Here is a 12998-nt window from a genome sequence, read left to right as displayed (position 1 = left end):
AAAAATATTGGAATGCAGGAAAAGGAAAATTAAAAAAAACCCAAAGCTATGCACACATCAAAATATTTTTTATTTTCAAAAAGACAATGGACAGTAATACAAAACAGGGTCAGTACAACCGATGTATTGAGCATTGATTTATTATTGAAGTAGAAGATAATAATAATTTATCTAAACAAAAAATGAAACAGAACAAGACACAGAAAAATAAAAAGTAACGGTCTCAACTAGGAATCGAACCCAGGATTTCTGTCTTACTGCAACAACTTTATAGGATTTAATTTGACCTTGCACAAAAATACAAGAATATATACACAAAATACATATTCAACGTGTTGAAAGATGTTCATTATGTCAAGTAATAGTAACGCCTTTTGACTTTTACATGGTATAATTTAAATCATAATAAATAAACCATAATATAAGAAATAACAAAACATCATAAAACAACAAAAGATATTATGAAATAGAAGTTAAGAACATGTAATTAATATTTCTATTTTATATACTGACAATTCGTGGTGGAATCCATTTTCTATAAATAGTATAAAATAAAGTGACATTTGCGTCTGTCTGTTTGTGCGCTTAGTTCTTCTTAACTATGCGACTGATTTCGATAAGGTTTTCAGCATCATTTAGAGAATTTCTTCCGGAAGGTTTAGATAAATAACACATGCATTGACATATATTGATAAAAAGCAGAGAAAAGTCGATATAAAGATTTATAATAAAAACACATAAATTTATATAAATATTATTTATATAAATATTATTTAAATATTATTATTATTTATTAATATAAAGATTATTTATGGCCGCTTACATTGCTAACGCTGGCGAGACCTTATGAGAATACCAAAATAATGTACTACGGAATTGTATACCTTAAAAAGGCCTACAGAGAAGTCTGTTATATATATACAAATGTTATACATATCGCAGCTGCCGTCTGGTCCCCAAGATCTCCAAGTGCGTCTTCTGTTTCCTGGGAGAAAGGGCTGCCGTCAGACCAATGCAGCTCAAAATGCCCTTCGTCTTACCTAGAAAAAGACAAGATTTGAGACCAATGATTCTATTCTAGTATTGTACACATATTTAATAAATTTCATGGATTAAAATTAATTAAAAATATTTTAAGAAAAAGGGGACATTAATGGTGATGGATTAATTCACTGTTGAACTTGTGAACTTTCTTGTAGGTATGGGAAAAAATCGCGTTTTATGCAGTTTCTGCAGAATTTGTAGGGAGCGAAAACAAAACTTCTTGAGCGAGTTTCACTGCAATATAAATTAGGTGTATACCTTCAGAATATTCCTTCAAATGACGAGGATTCCACACTGTTGAAGCGTACTGTAGGTGACTTACATCTTATAAATATTAGTTAAAGAGTAACAAATTTAAGTGTTTATTATTACTGCCACAGCACTAGAAGTTATTCAAATTCTCCTGCAAGGGTTTCATATAATTTCCACAGCTTTGTCGTCAACAAACATTATTGAAAATGCTGTTAAATCTGAATAAGGTACTTACATGATGCAATTCTGGAGAGGTTTAAATGACCTTGTTTGATGTAATCGTGGCTTTGTTTAGCAGTTTTAGCATTCTAATACGTGGTATAGTATCGCGTCGGAAAACGGATACGTCTGAAAAGGCAAATTAATTAAATTATTAGCCAATGAAGTACATTCAGGAATCAGGAACGAAAATTGTATCAAAGAACGAAAGGTTAGTACCTGTATTTAACGGGTTCGGGTCCTTGTTTCAATTGGTGGAGATAGACCCGATAACACACTTTAACACAACACGGCATTAATTTATCACCTTGATGAATTCTAGCACGTAACTTTATTTTTAGATGGGTGAAAGAAAATTAAAAATATTTACGCTAAAATCTTCAACTGACTTTTCAACTTACGGAATGGCGTCTTGGAAATCACCGTTAATTTTTATCGGAGCATAACTCATGCTTAGTTTCTCTTTCTGTTATACAAGTCGCTATGGTAGAGAGCGAGAGATCAAACTACAATTTTTGCTCTAAGCCAATGAGATCTGAGCTTTCAGCCACAACAGCTTTGTCTATAAGAATTTGGGTTGAGAATAACTCCTCCCATCAAGGTTACAAGGTTATGCGGGAGTTATACGCCCCTGTATGGGCGTATCTGTGTCTATGGCAATGGGATTCGTGTGTGCAGGGGCATTTAAGTAGGCTTTGGCCTTGAAACTCATTTGAAACCGCCACGCCCACCTCAAAATTCTTTCAGAAAACGAATAATATGGCTAACAGCTCAGATCTCATTGGTGAGAAAAAGAAGGATTGGTTTGATCTCTCGCTCTCTACCATAATGACTCGTGTAACAGAAAGAGATGACGGAATTTTGTCGTTTGACAGTTTCAAATCATTCAAACAAAATGAGTGTGGTTTATTTATACACGCGGGTTGTCATTCGCTGCCGAAATACTATCATTTCCGTCGGAAATATTGCGTGTTAAAGTTGTTCGTGATAAAAATACAATATAAGCCAGTATAGTGTCAGCGAGTTACAAACATATTATATTCAACCTACCTACGTAAGTTCAAGTTTAAAGTGAATTGACAGTTTTTAGGTTATTCTTACGGTTTTTTGAACAATGCTCATACTTGGCATATGTCTTCCTCCACAACGTATAAATGTTATTTATTATATCGATAAACTTATTCATGTTATTGATTAGTGTTATCCTGTATTATCTAATTGTTTTGGTTAAATTAAAGATTTTTAAACATATGTAACCATGAGTTCATGAGGCTGAAAAATGTCGGAATTCTTCGTCGTACTGTCGGACAATCATGTTTTGGAAATTTTCTTCAGTGTTTTTGCAAATTTCTTGTCATTTTGGGTTTCTTCTTCTCAGATTAACAAGTTTCATCTTAAGGAAATGCACTGTAAAAGTTTATTTTCTTAGTCAGAAGAACCTTGCCCTTGGAAAACATTTCGACATTTTTCTGCTTCAAGGACATTTTTATTTTTATAATAGTTTTTTTGGGCCAGTGAATGAATAGAGTAGGCTGAGAGCAATTATGTTGTCTATGGTCGCATCTTTTTTTAAATGGCCTTGAGTTTCCTCTACCTTGTCTACTGCTCTGCTCCGCACGGTAGGTACTGCTTGTATGCTGCTTGTATATCTGTGGTTAAGTACTGTATAATTCCGTTACATACAAAAAGCCCGAAGATATCGATCTAGAGAGTGGTATATTTACGCGTGTGTGAGAGTGGGAGAGTAGTTTATTTATGGTGTGTGTTATTATGGTACTGTTTGCGTCTTCTACTTGCGTCCTCGTATCACCGGTGAGTTTAATGTTTAAACTTTACTGTTAATTTACTTATTTATTCTGTCATTTGTTCATATGTCAGGTGTAGATATTAGATTAACGCGCTTATCGAATGTTCGTTGTGTTCATCGCACGAAACCTTAGTTTTATTCCCTATTGTTTATCCAATATGGCTTCCGCAGAGGGAAGCCGCTAAAGAATTGTTGGGGATGCGGCTCTAAGTTGCTGCTAAATTTACATTCAGTGTAGGAAAATACTTGCAAACTCTCACCGATCTTTACAACATTCCAAAGCGAGTCTACAATGTTTTTTTAAAAGTTTTTGAACCAGTGTTCTGAAGTTGACATCGATTTGAAATATTATTCGTAAAATTATTGTTTTTTTTTACCATAACATTCTCTCCCTCGGTTTTAATAAGTGTCTAGTAATGTGTACTACATTATGAAATGTTTTCCGGCTAGAATATACTCTGTGGTTTAATAGAATCGAGCGTCCTAGCAATACGAACACGAAATGAATATAAAGAACACGTATTATCAATATATATGTCTTAGTGAAGGTTTTTTCCCAATTTCCCGCCCAAAATTTTCCTTTTTTTTTTCGAAGAACACTGGATTAATAGAATCGAGCGTCCTAGCAATACGAAGACAATATATAGGCACAAACACGTATTATCAATATTACAATTGTCTATATATATATATATCTCAGTGGAGGTTTTTTTTCTCAATTTCCTGCCCAAAATTTTCCTTTTTCTCGAAGAACAATATTTTAATAGTTCTTATTTTTTAACTAGCACAGAGCCGTGAAAAATCATCGAATATTATAGTTGTAGGAATTGTAAAGCTGAAAGTATTAAGAAAATATTTGCCTCAGGATCATCGCATTCTAAAAATAAATTAGTAATCGTGCCAATGCATTGGTATTTTTAAATAGTAATAAAATAATGGAAATAAACATTCAAAATACAGAATTTTAAAATACAATAATTTCCTGATTGTTGGTAGGTACCTAATTTATACCTAATCATCAGTTCCAATTTTGAAAATTTCAAAGTATGTTTGAGTTTATTACGCAGGAATATTTCACATCCCGCACAACATCACAGATAACCAAAATTAGTATGATTATGGTTGCCATAATATTGTCAAACAATGGTTTGGTGTGTTAATTTTCATAGTGATTAAATTTTAATAATCAATTTGATATAAGGTGGTGGTAAGGTCTATGCAGAGATTGATCGGAGTGTTCCCCAATCGATATTGTATATATATTGTATTGCATTCAAATAATTATTTCACATATCTCTTCACATTTGTGTCCTGTTTATTGTCGTGAAATATAATTTAAAATGCTCACTTCCAACCAATCTCTAACCCGTCATTTTCCATCCATAATACAAGTGTCAATTTATGTTGTTGTTTTGTGAATGATGTTTCAGTATCTAATTTAGACTGTTTTTTTATAATTTTTAGCAAAAGAATGGGAAGGTCTCCGACCAGAAATATACCTGGAAAACGGTAAGTACCAGCATATTAAAGATTGGCAATAATGGCAATTGCAAATAATTATGGCAGGGTTTGTTCAGATTAGAGAAGTTTGAATAGCTGAGTTTAACAGAACTTTTAATGTCAAATCTAAGCACTTGCGAAATATTATATCATATAGATATTTTCTTACATAATTATATGCACTGCTGAAATATATTATATTATAAAAACTGGCGTTGAAACATTGTGGTTTTATTTATAGATTTGTAAGCAATGTTGATTAGTTCGTCTGTTTAACTAATCTTCATATTCTGTCTCTGCAAAACTCTTTTGGGCACTTTCCACCAGAGGTTTACCATTTCTTATTTTATACATTAACTCCACACTTTTGAAGGACAGGAAGGAATTGTGTGTCATAAAAAGACATGTTGTAGGGGGGAGGAAACACAGAGGTCGGAAAATCCTTCCACAGCTGAGCCGTTGAACACAAGAATAACTTTTTGGATAGCGTCCTGTTAATTTATTTTTTTAGCTTCGCAAATTAGAGCCATGACCTCCATCTAATAATATTTCAGGACAACTGGGTAAGGGATTAACAGTGCTAACATTCTTAAGTCTGAAATATTTTTGTGACTATTTAGAGCTCTTCTCACAGAACTTAATGATTATGCATTTATGTTCATTGTCGAGGCTGTACTGTAATTGTATAGAATTTTATTAGCGATGTGTTTTTGTTATCAAACATGTTATAATATTACATTATACATAATAAGGATTGTAAATGCGTAGGAATTTTGATTGCAACACGTAAAATTGTTTATTTGGATATTTTGTGTATTCATATTTACACACAAATATGAAGCATATTATTTCTTCCACAGTAGAACATCCCGGCATTCCTTTCCACTTCAGCTCGCCGTGTGATTATGCTTCTTCTCATTGCTGTTCCATCTCAATGCCCCATCCAAAGTTGTTTTGGAATGCGTCCATTATATTATTATTATTCATTTACCATTCTATGTGGATATATTTATTTTTATGGATGACATCAGTTTCTCCTTCTGGAGGCATTGACTAAACTGTCAATGCACACACAATGTCTGATGGTGCTTATAATAACTTCAAAAAGAAAACACAAAACAGCTTCTGATCTTTATTGCCACTATTATTTTGCTGTTGTATTGTATTTTTACGAAGTTGCTATAGTATTTACTACCAAGTGACAATGTGTGCAGCGCGACAAGCACGTATGAGAAAGACAATTATAATTGACAGTGACATAAGCCCATTAGAGAGGACCTGCCTGATCACGTGTCACTTGGTAAAATTGGTTCTTCGCTATTGATAACTGCTTTAAAAGACCTTGTTGATTTGAACCCATTGTATTTCAATTCATTCTATTTGTTTGCTTAACAGAATTCATGTTACCACTATTTAAATAAAATATAAACAGTTTTTTCTTATAATTATTGTTTAAATTAAATAGGCTGCTTCCATAGCCTAGGCTTTAGATTATTAGTCTGGAAGTTGCGGGTTTGATTCCTGCAACAAGCTATTAATATAGTTTTATTTCTTCAGGTCTGTTAAGTTCATTCATCTTAAAACAGACTATAGCAGTCATTGGAACCAATAAATAAAATTAAATATTATCATCGAGCCAAAACTGGCTAGCTGCAACTTCATCATTGCAAAACATAAAATTGAATTAATAAATTAAAATTAAAGCGAAGAAAGTCTTCATTTTGAATTACTGTAAATCCTATTTTTTGTATTGATTTTATTTGGTATCTCAAAATAGCAAAATACAATTAACCACTTTTCGCCCTTAACTGACGAAAAGTATGCGGCAAGAATGCATTTCACACTGGTCCATGTAGCTCCTACAATTTTTAACAAATTTCTCAAAGTAGCATGTGAAATTTTCTTTTTACATATAATAGCTTATAACTTAACTGTTATATAAACTTTCAATTTATTACTTTATGAAAATATTATTTTACTATAATTAGTCACAATTGCGAAAAATGTATGTATTTGTCTCCTGAAAACAATGTGTTAACAGAACTTGTATTGGTAATTTCCAGAAAAACTATTGCAACACCTCTTCAGTGGTATACTGCGTAATATATTTTCCTGTTCTAAATAAACACAAGAAGCGTTTTATAAAATGTGCACTTGGTCTTGATGCATGGTGTGTGATGTGGGGTTTGTTTGTTTGTTTCAGGTTGCGGGTGCAGGCGCAGCGCAAGTTCGCCAGCGGCACAGCGCTGCCTGTAGCGCCGGTCCCCTGCGCTCCGCCGCCCCCTCCCGCAGCCGCCCCCTCTCCGCCCACCACCGCCAACAGAGACAAAGCCTGCAATAACAGACGGCCCACTGAAGACGTGCTCACTTTCTTGTGTTATAAAGGTGATTACAGATTACTTTCTACATACAAAGATTGGGTCGTACCTACTTGAGTGAATCAAATATTCTTCTCATCACGGTGGCACATATTGCACACTCCAGTTGCTGAGCACTGCTTTAACCTCTGGGTAATTTTAAGATTTTGTCATCAAGTTTGTTTGTTAGATTAATAATTCATTTAGAAATATTCCTGAAAATTAATCAATTTACCAACAGCTGAGCTGATTTTGAATGTACCATAAAATTAAATTCTGTGTTTGAAAGCAGACGAAAGACTTTTTCAGATTTTATATTATAAATGAACGCATGCAATTAAAATTTTTTATTTTTTTATTTGAAAAATGAGAATTTTTTTAACATTGATTTGTGTCTTACTAATTGTTTGTTTTTTCTTGTAAACAATAAAAATATCATTTTAAAAAAAACTAAAAACATATAATTACACAAACATATGAATCCTATAATTTCTATATCCGATTTTTTGACAAAATGATCTGAGTATGACATCTTGTTCACATTTTTGCGAACAACAAGAGGAGCCTAAAATTGAGTTGCAAAACCCTCCTTATCACGACCAAAAACCATGTTAAAACTGCGAGTGAGAAACCAAATCAGCTATATCATACAGAAAGTTACTATCAAAACGCACTATATCGGATTCAACCAATCACAAGCAGTTATTTTGCCAAAATACAATATGGCCGCCGCTCTGACGCCACGCTCGTGTGTCAAAATGATCTACGCGTGTGTTTCTAAACCCGCCATGTCGGCTCAGTTGACTTTCAAAAGCCTCTATATGAAAGTTGATAAAGCGGGTATAGAAATTACACGACTCATATTATAAATATTATTATGACTTCATGTATTTTTTCGTTTCATATACAAATAATTGATAAAAAATTCACATACTTTGACAAATCTTTTGCCAACATGCAAGCAATGGCAGTTCGATGACTTTTTAGAATATGTGAATTACAATTATTTGGAAGTAAAAAACTAAATGAAAATAAACCGTAAACTTTTAAATGAAAATACTAAGTGTGGTGTTTCCACTAATGAGTTTGTGCTGTAAAGTATACAAAATACTCTTACTGCTCTAGATGTTCCGTCTACTAAAGACACAAAAATACTCGAAAGGCCTTAAACAGTTAAAAATTGTTTGTCCATCCTTTTGCTATATTTTTAAAATATCTTGAGCATTGAGCAACTCAAGTCGATTACGAAGGATCATTTTTTATGTAACTAGCCCAACCCTGTAAATTCTCAATAAAATAAAATACAGTAGAACCCTGATAATTCGAAAAAATGCGAAATTTGAATTCGAAATTTTCGACAAAAAAATATCCACAGAAATTTTTTTTCATTCAAAATCGTTTTTTAATTGGAAATTTGTTAATTTGGAATTCGAAATTTATTTAAGTCCGCACACGAAAATTTGTTCATGTAATTCGAAAAACTTTTTGAGAAAGTAAATCATAAAATTTCGTAAATCTGAATTTAAAAGACAGCCATGACGGTAAAACGCCGAAAAGTGTATTTTTACGTGGTTATACATCGCCCTAATTAGTATTATTATTTCGTAAATCGCAATCGATTTACACTGGAATGTCGTATTTTTTCCAATTTATTTCGAATATCCGAGTTTGAAGGGCCGAGAAAATTCGTTTTACGTGGAAATATGTCATAGTTTTAAGAATTTACACCAAATACCTGAATTTAAAGGGTCGGCTGCGACGGAATTCGAACGCTAAATTTCAATTTACGCGGAAATACGACATATTTTTACGAATATACTTCAAATATCTGAATTTAAAAGGCCGGCCGCGATGAAAATCTGCCGAGAAAATTCGATTTATGCTGAAATATATCATATTTTTACGAATTTATTATAAGTATATGAATTAAAAGGGTCAGCCGCGACCGAAATCGGCTGCAAAATTTCGATTTACCCATAAATATATCGTATTTTTATGAATTTATTACAAATATATGAATTTAAATGGTCTGCCGCGACAGAAATCGCCCTCGAAATTTCGATTTACACGTGAATATATCGTATTTTTATGAATATCTCAATGCGAAGAGTAGACCGGTTTCGGTTACGCATAAATATATCGTATTTGTACGAATATCTGAGTTTACAGGGCTGGCCGCGACGCTAATTGGCCGCGAAAATTTGATTTACGCGGAAATGTGTGGTATTTTTATGAATTTGCTTAGAATAACTGAACTTGATGGGCCGATCGCGGCGGAAATCAGCTGCAAAAATTCGATTTAAACGGGAATAATTCGTATTAATACGAATTTACTACGAAGATACTACACGTATTTGATGGGGCGGCCGAGTTACGTGGGAATTTCGAATTACGTGGAAAATTGTTAATTCGAAATTTGATTTTTGATGTCCGTTGGATTTCGAATTAACGAGGTTCTACTGTATATCTAATGAAATCAATCAGCGAAATGTGAGAAATTGATGGTGACAATAGTTGCCGTAGATTTCCACTGTTTGTAGACTGCTCTAAATGCGTACAAAGGCCAAACGTGTGGTATTTTTATGAATTCGCTGCTTAGAAATGCTTAGTTGACATCACTGTTTGATTATCTGATCCTTGAAGTATGTTAATTAAATTGAATATAACATTCTTATTCACACTCTCTTTGTTTTATTTTTCAGATGAGGCACACAACCTGAAAGACTTTGACCGCTTTAATGATTATAATATACTATGTAAGTTTGTTAAAATATGTAATTATTACCTGCTTTCTTAATATTTATGGCATAGCGGAGGATTATATAATTCTGATCAGCCTTTGATAAATCTGAAATGTGGAATTAGTTAACACACTAATTTGAGTCGTTTTTATTTATATATTTATCTTAGGACAGGTTGTTTCGGAGAATTTTAACAATTCTTAAAATTTCAAAGTTAATTTTCAAGTTCTGTGAAAGATTTTTTCAAGTTCTGTTATTATTTCAGTTCTGTCAAGCAACTAGCCCACAATGATATGATAACAGAACTTAAATAGGTTTTTCACAGAACCCGAAAACGAATGTTGAAATTTTATGAATTGTTCAAATTCTCCGAAACAACCCGTCCTTAGAATTGTAAATTTACAGATCGGAGAAAACACGTAGTGCCGCCCCCGGCTGCACCAGCAAGCACTAGTACCAGCACCAGCTCCAGTGGAATACAAACAAGGAAGCGTGGTAAGACCCTAAACCATTTATTCTTATCCCTCAATTTTTAATAAGAAAATATATAAATATTTTTTTTTCATATAACTACATAATATCCACTGGAGCCATGGGTTTGTGTATATAATATATACTTACCATATTATTTAACCACTTCATGCTTTTAAACGAGTCACGCTTGCGCGCTAAATGCGTTCCAAATTCGGCTAGCCCGAGTGACGCTCGCCGGTTTCGACTTGCAGCGTTCTATTTCTAGCTAACACGAGTAACGCTCGTGAAAGTTAGCGATGTATTTTACTCAGTTTGAATTTGCCTGCAGTTGAGATTGGTCGTGTTTTTAAGCTGCTTATTTCGTTTTTACTATATTGTTTTCACATTTTCGTGAAAATTAGCGATGTATTTTATGTACAGTAGAACCCCGTTAATTCGAACCCCGATAATTCGAAAAAACGCGTAATTCGAAATTTTCGCAAAAAAAATTTCCGCTGAAAAATTTTTTCATACAAAATTTTTTTTAATTCGAAATTCGTTAATTCGTAATTCGAAATTTATTTTTGTCCGCACACGAAAATTTGTTCGTGTAATTCGAAAAAATCTGATTTTTGCGAAAATAAATCATAATATTTCATAAATCTGAATCTAAAAGTCAGCCGTGGCGGTAAAACGCCGAAAAATGTATTTTTACGTGGTTATACATCCTCCTAATTAGTATTATTATTTTGTAAATCTGAATCGATTTACACTGGAATGTTGTATTTTTTCAATTTTATTTCAAATATCCGAGTTTAAAGGGCCGAGAAAATACATTTTACGCGGATATATGTCGTAGTTTTACGAGTTTACGCCAAATATCTGCATTTAAAGGGTCGGCCGCGACGAAACTCGGCCGCGTAATTTCGATTTACGCGTAAATATATCGTATTTTTACTAACTTTACTTTGAATATCCGCGTTTTAAAAATACGGCGCGACGGAAATCGGCCGAAAAATTTCGATCCATGCCGAAATATGACATATTTTTACGAATTTACTTCAAATATCTGAACATAAAAGGCCGGCCGCGACGAAAAACTGCCGACAAAATTCGATTTACGCGGAAATATATCATATTTTTACGAATTTATTTTGAATATCTGAATTTGAAGAGCCGGCCGCGACGGAATACGGCCGCGAATTCTCGTTTTACGCGGAAATATATCGTATTTTTACGAATTCAAATTCAGATATTTGAAATAAAGGGCCGGCCGCGACAGAAAATTACCGCGAAATCTCGATTTACGCGGAAATATATCGTATTTTTACGAATATCTCAATTTAAAGGGTAGGCCGCGACCGAAATCGGCAGCGAAATCTCGATTTACGCGTAAATATATAGCATTTTTATGATTTTTTTTCGAATATCTGAATTTGAAGAGCCGGCCGCGACAGAATACGGCCGCGAATCCTCGTTTTACGCGGAAATATATCGTATTTTTACGAATTCAAATTCAGATATTTGAAATAAAGGGCCGGCCGCGACAGAAAAATACCGCGAAATCTCGATTTACGCGGAAATATATCGTATTTTTATGAATATCTCAATTTAAAGGATAGGCCGCGACCGAAATCGGCAGCGAAATCTCGATTTACGCGTAAATATATAGCATTTTTACGAATTTATTGCGAATATCTGAATTTACAGGGCCGGCCGCTACGGTAATCGACCGCGAAAATAAAGAAATAATTGGTATTAATACGAATTTACAACTAAAATACCACCCGGATTTGAAGAGGCGGCCGAGAAAATCGATTTTCGGCCTATTTTTTTTTTTTTTTTTTCATAAAATTTCGAATTACGTGGGAATTCGTTAATTCGAAATTTGATTTTTGATGTCCGCTGGATTTCGAATTAACGAGGTTCTACTGTAATTTGAATTTGCCTGCAGTTGAGATCGGTCGTGTGTTTGAGCCACTTATTTCGTTTACTACTATTACCCTGATATTACCCTTATTACATATATTATATACCCTTATTATATTACTACTTATGATACCCTATACTATTGTCCTGATTGTAATGTGGGTCTATTTTTAACACCATGCTTTAAAATCTATCACACTAAATTGAATTATTAATTTTTCTTATTTAAAAAAATGACATATGCTTAAATTGATATATTTTAATTGAAAAATGTATAAACTTTGAATAAGACATTTAAAAAAAAATGATTTAAAAAAATAATACTTTTTATCTAAAAACCCTTGCATTAAGTGGTTAATTGATTGAATTTCTTCGTTAAATTGTCTTCTGTTAAATTGAATTATAAGGATATTTGTCTGTTTATATATATATATGAATACATGAACACTGCTTACTGCGGTTTAAAGCCAATGAATTTACCGTCTATCCCATATTTTTATGTTCTATAAATTTGGCACATTGTGGCAAGCGATCCCTTAAAATGTTTATGCATATTATAATCCTTTTACGGGAATTGTACTAGTTCCCCCAACTTGAATTCAAGTTTCTTAACTGATAAAATATGTAATTTGTGAATGGAATAATGGTTCTCAGCTGTTATTCGGATACAGTGTTCAGGTTGATTTCAGCTGCACA

General features: G+C 33.2%; 1 protein-coding gene across 2 annotated transcripts in view; it reads left to right on the top strand.

Moving 5' to 3' along the window:
* The first annotated feature begins 3256 nt into the window (after positions 1-3256).
* Jarid2 (Jumonji, AT rich interactive domain 2) overlaps positions 3257-12998 on the top strand; it is a 34651-nt gene continuing 24909 nt past the window's right edge. For both annotated transcript variants that reach the window (XM_089646096.1, XM_089646097.1), the window contains exons 1-5: positions 3257-3327; positions 4787-4831; positions 7026-7207; positions 9882-9935; positions 10326-10415. In XM_089646096.1, the coding sequence (XP_089502222.1) occupies positions 4794-4831; positions 7026-7207; positions 9882-9935; positions 10326-10415 (364 nt within the window). In that variant the 5' untranslated portion in view covers positions 3257-3327; positions 4787-4793. The remainder of the gene's footprint in view (positions 3328-4786; positions 4832-7025; positions 7208-9881; positions 9936-10325; positions 10416-12998) is intronic.

Source organism: Hesperophylax consimilis, chromosome 23 (assembly GCF_061612785.1).
Source record: "Hesperophylax consimilis isolate HC1 chromosome 23, BYU_Hcon_1.0, whole genome shotgun sequence".
NCBI classification, from domain to species: Eukaryota; Metazoa; Arthropoda; class Insecta; order Trichoptera; family Limnephilidae; genus Hesperophylax; species Hesperophylax consimilis.
This window is presented reverse-complemented; position numbering and strand designations above follow the sequence as displayed.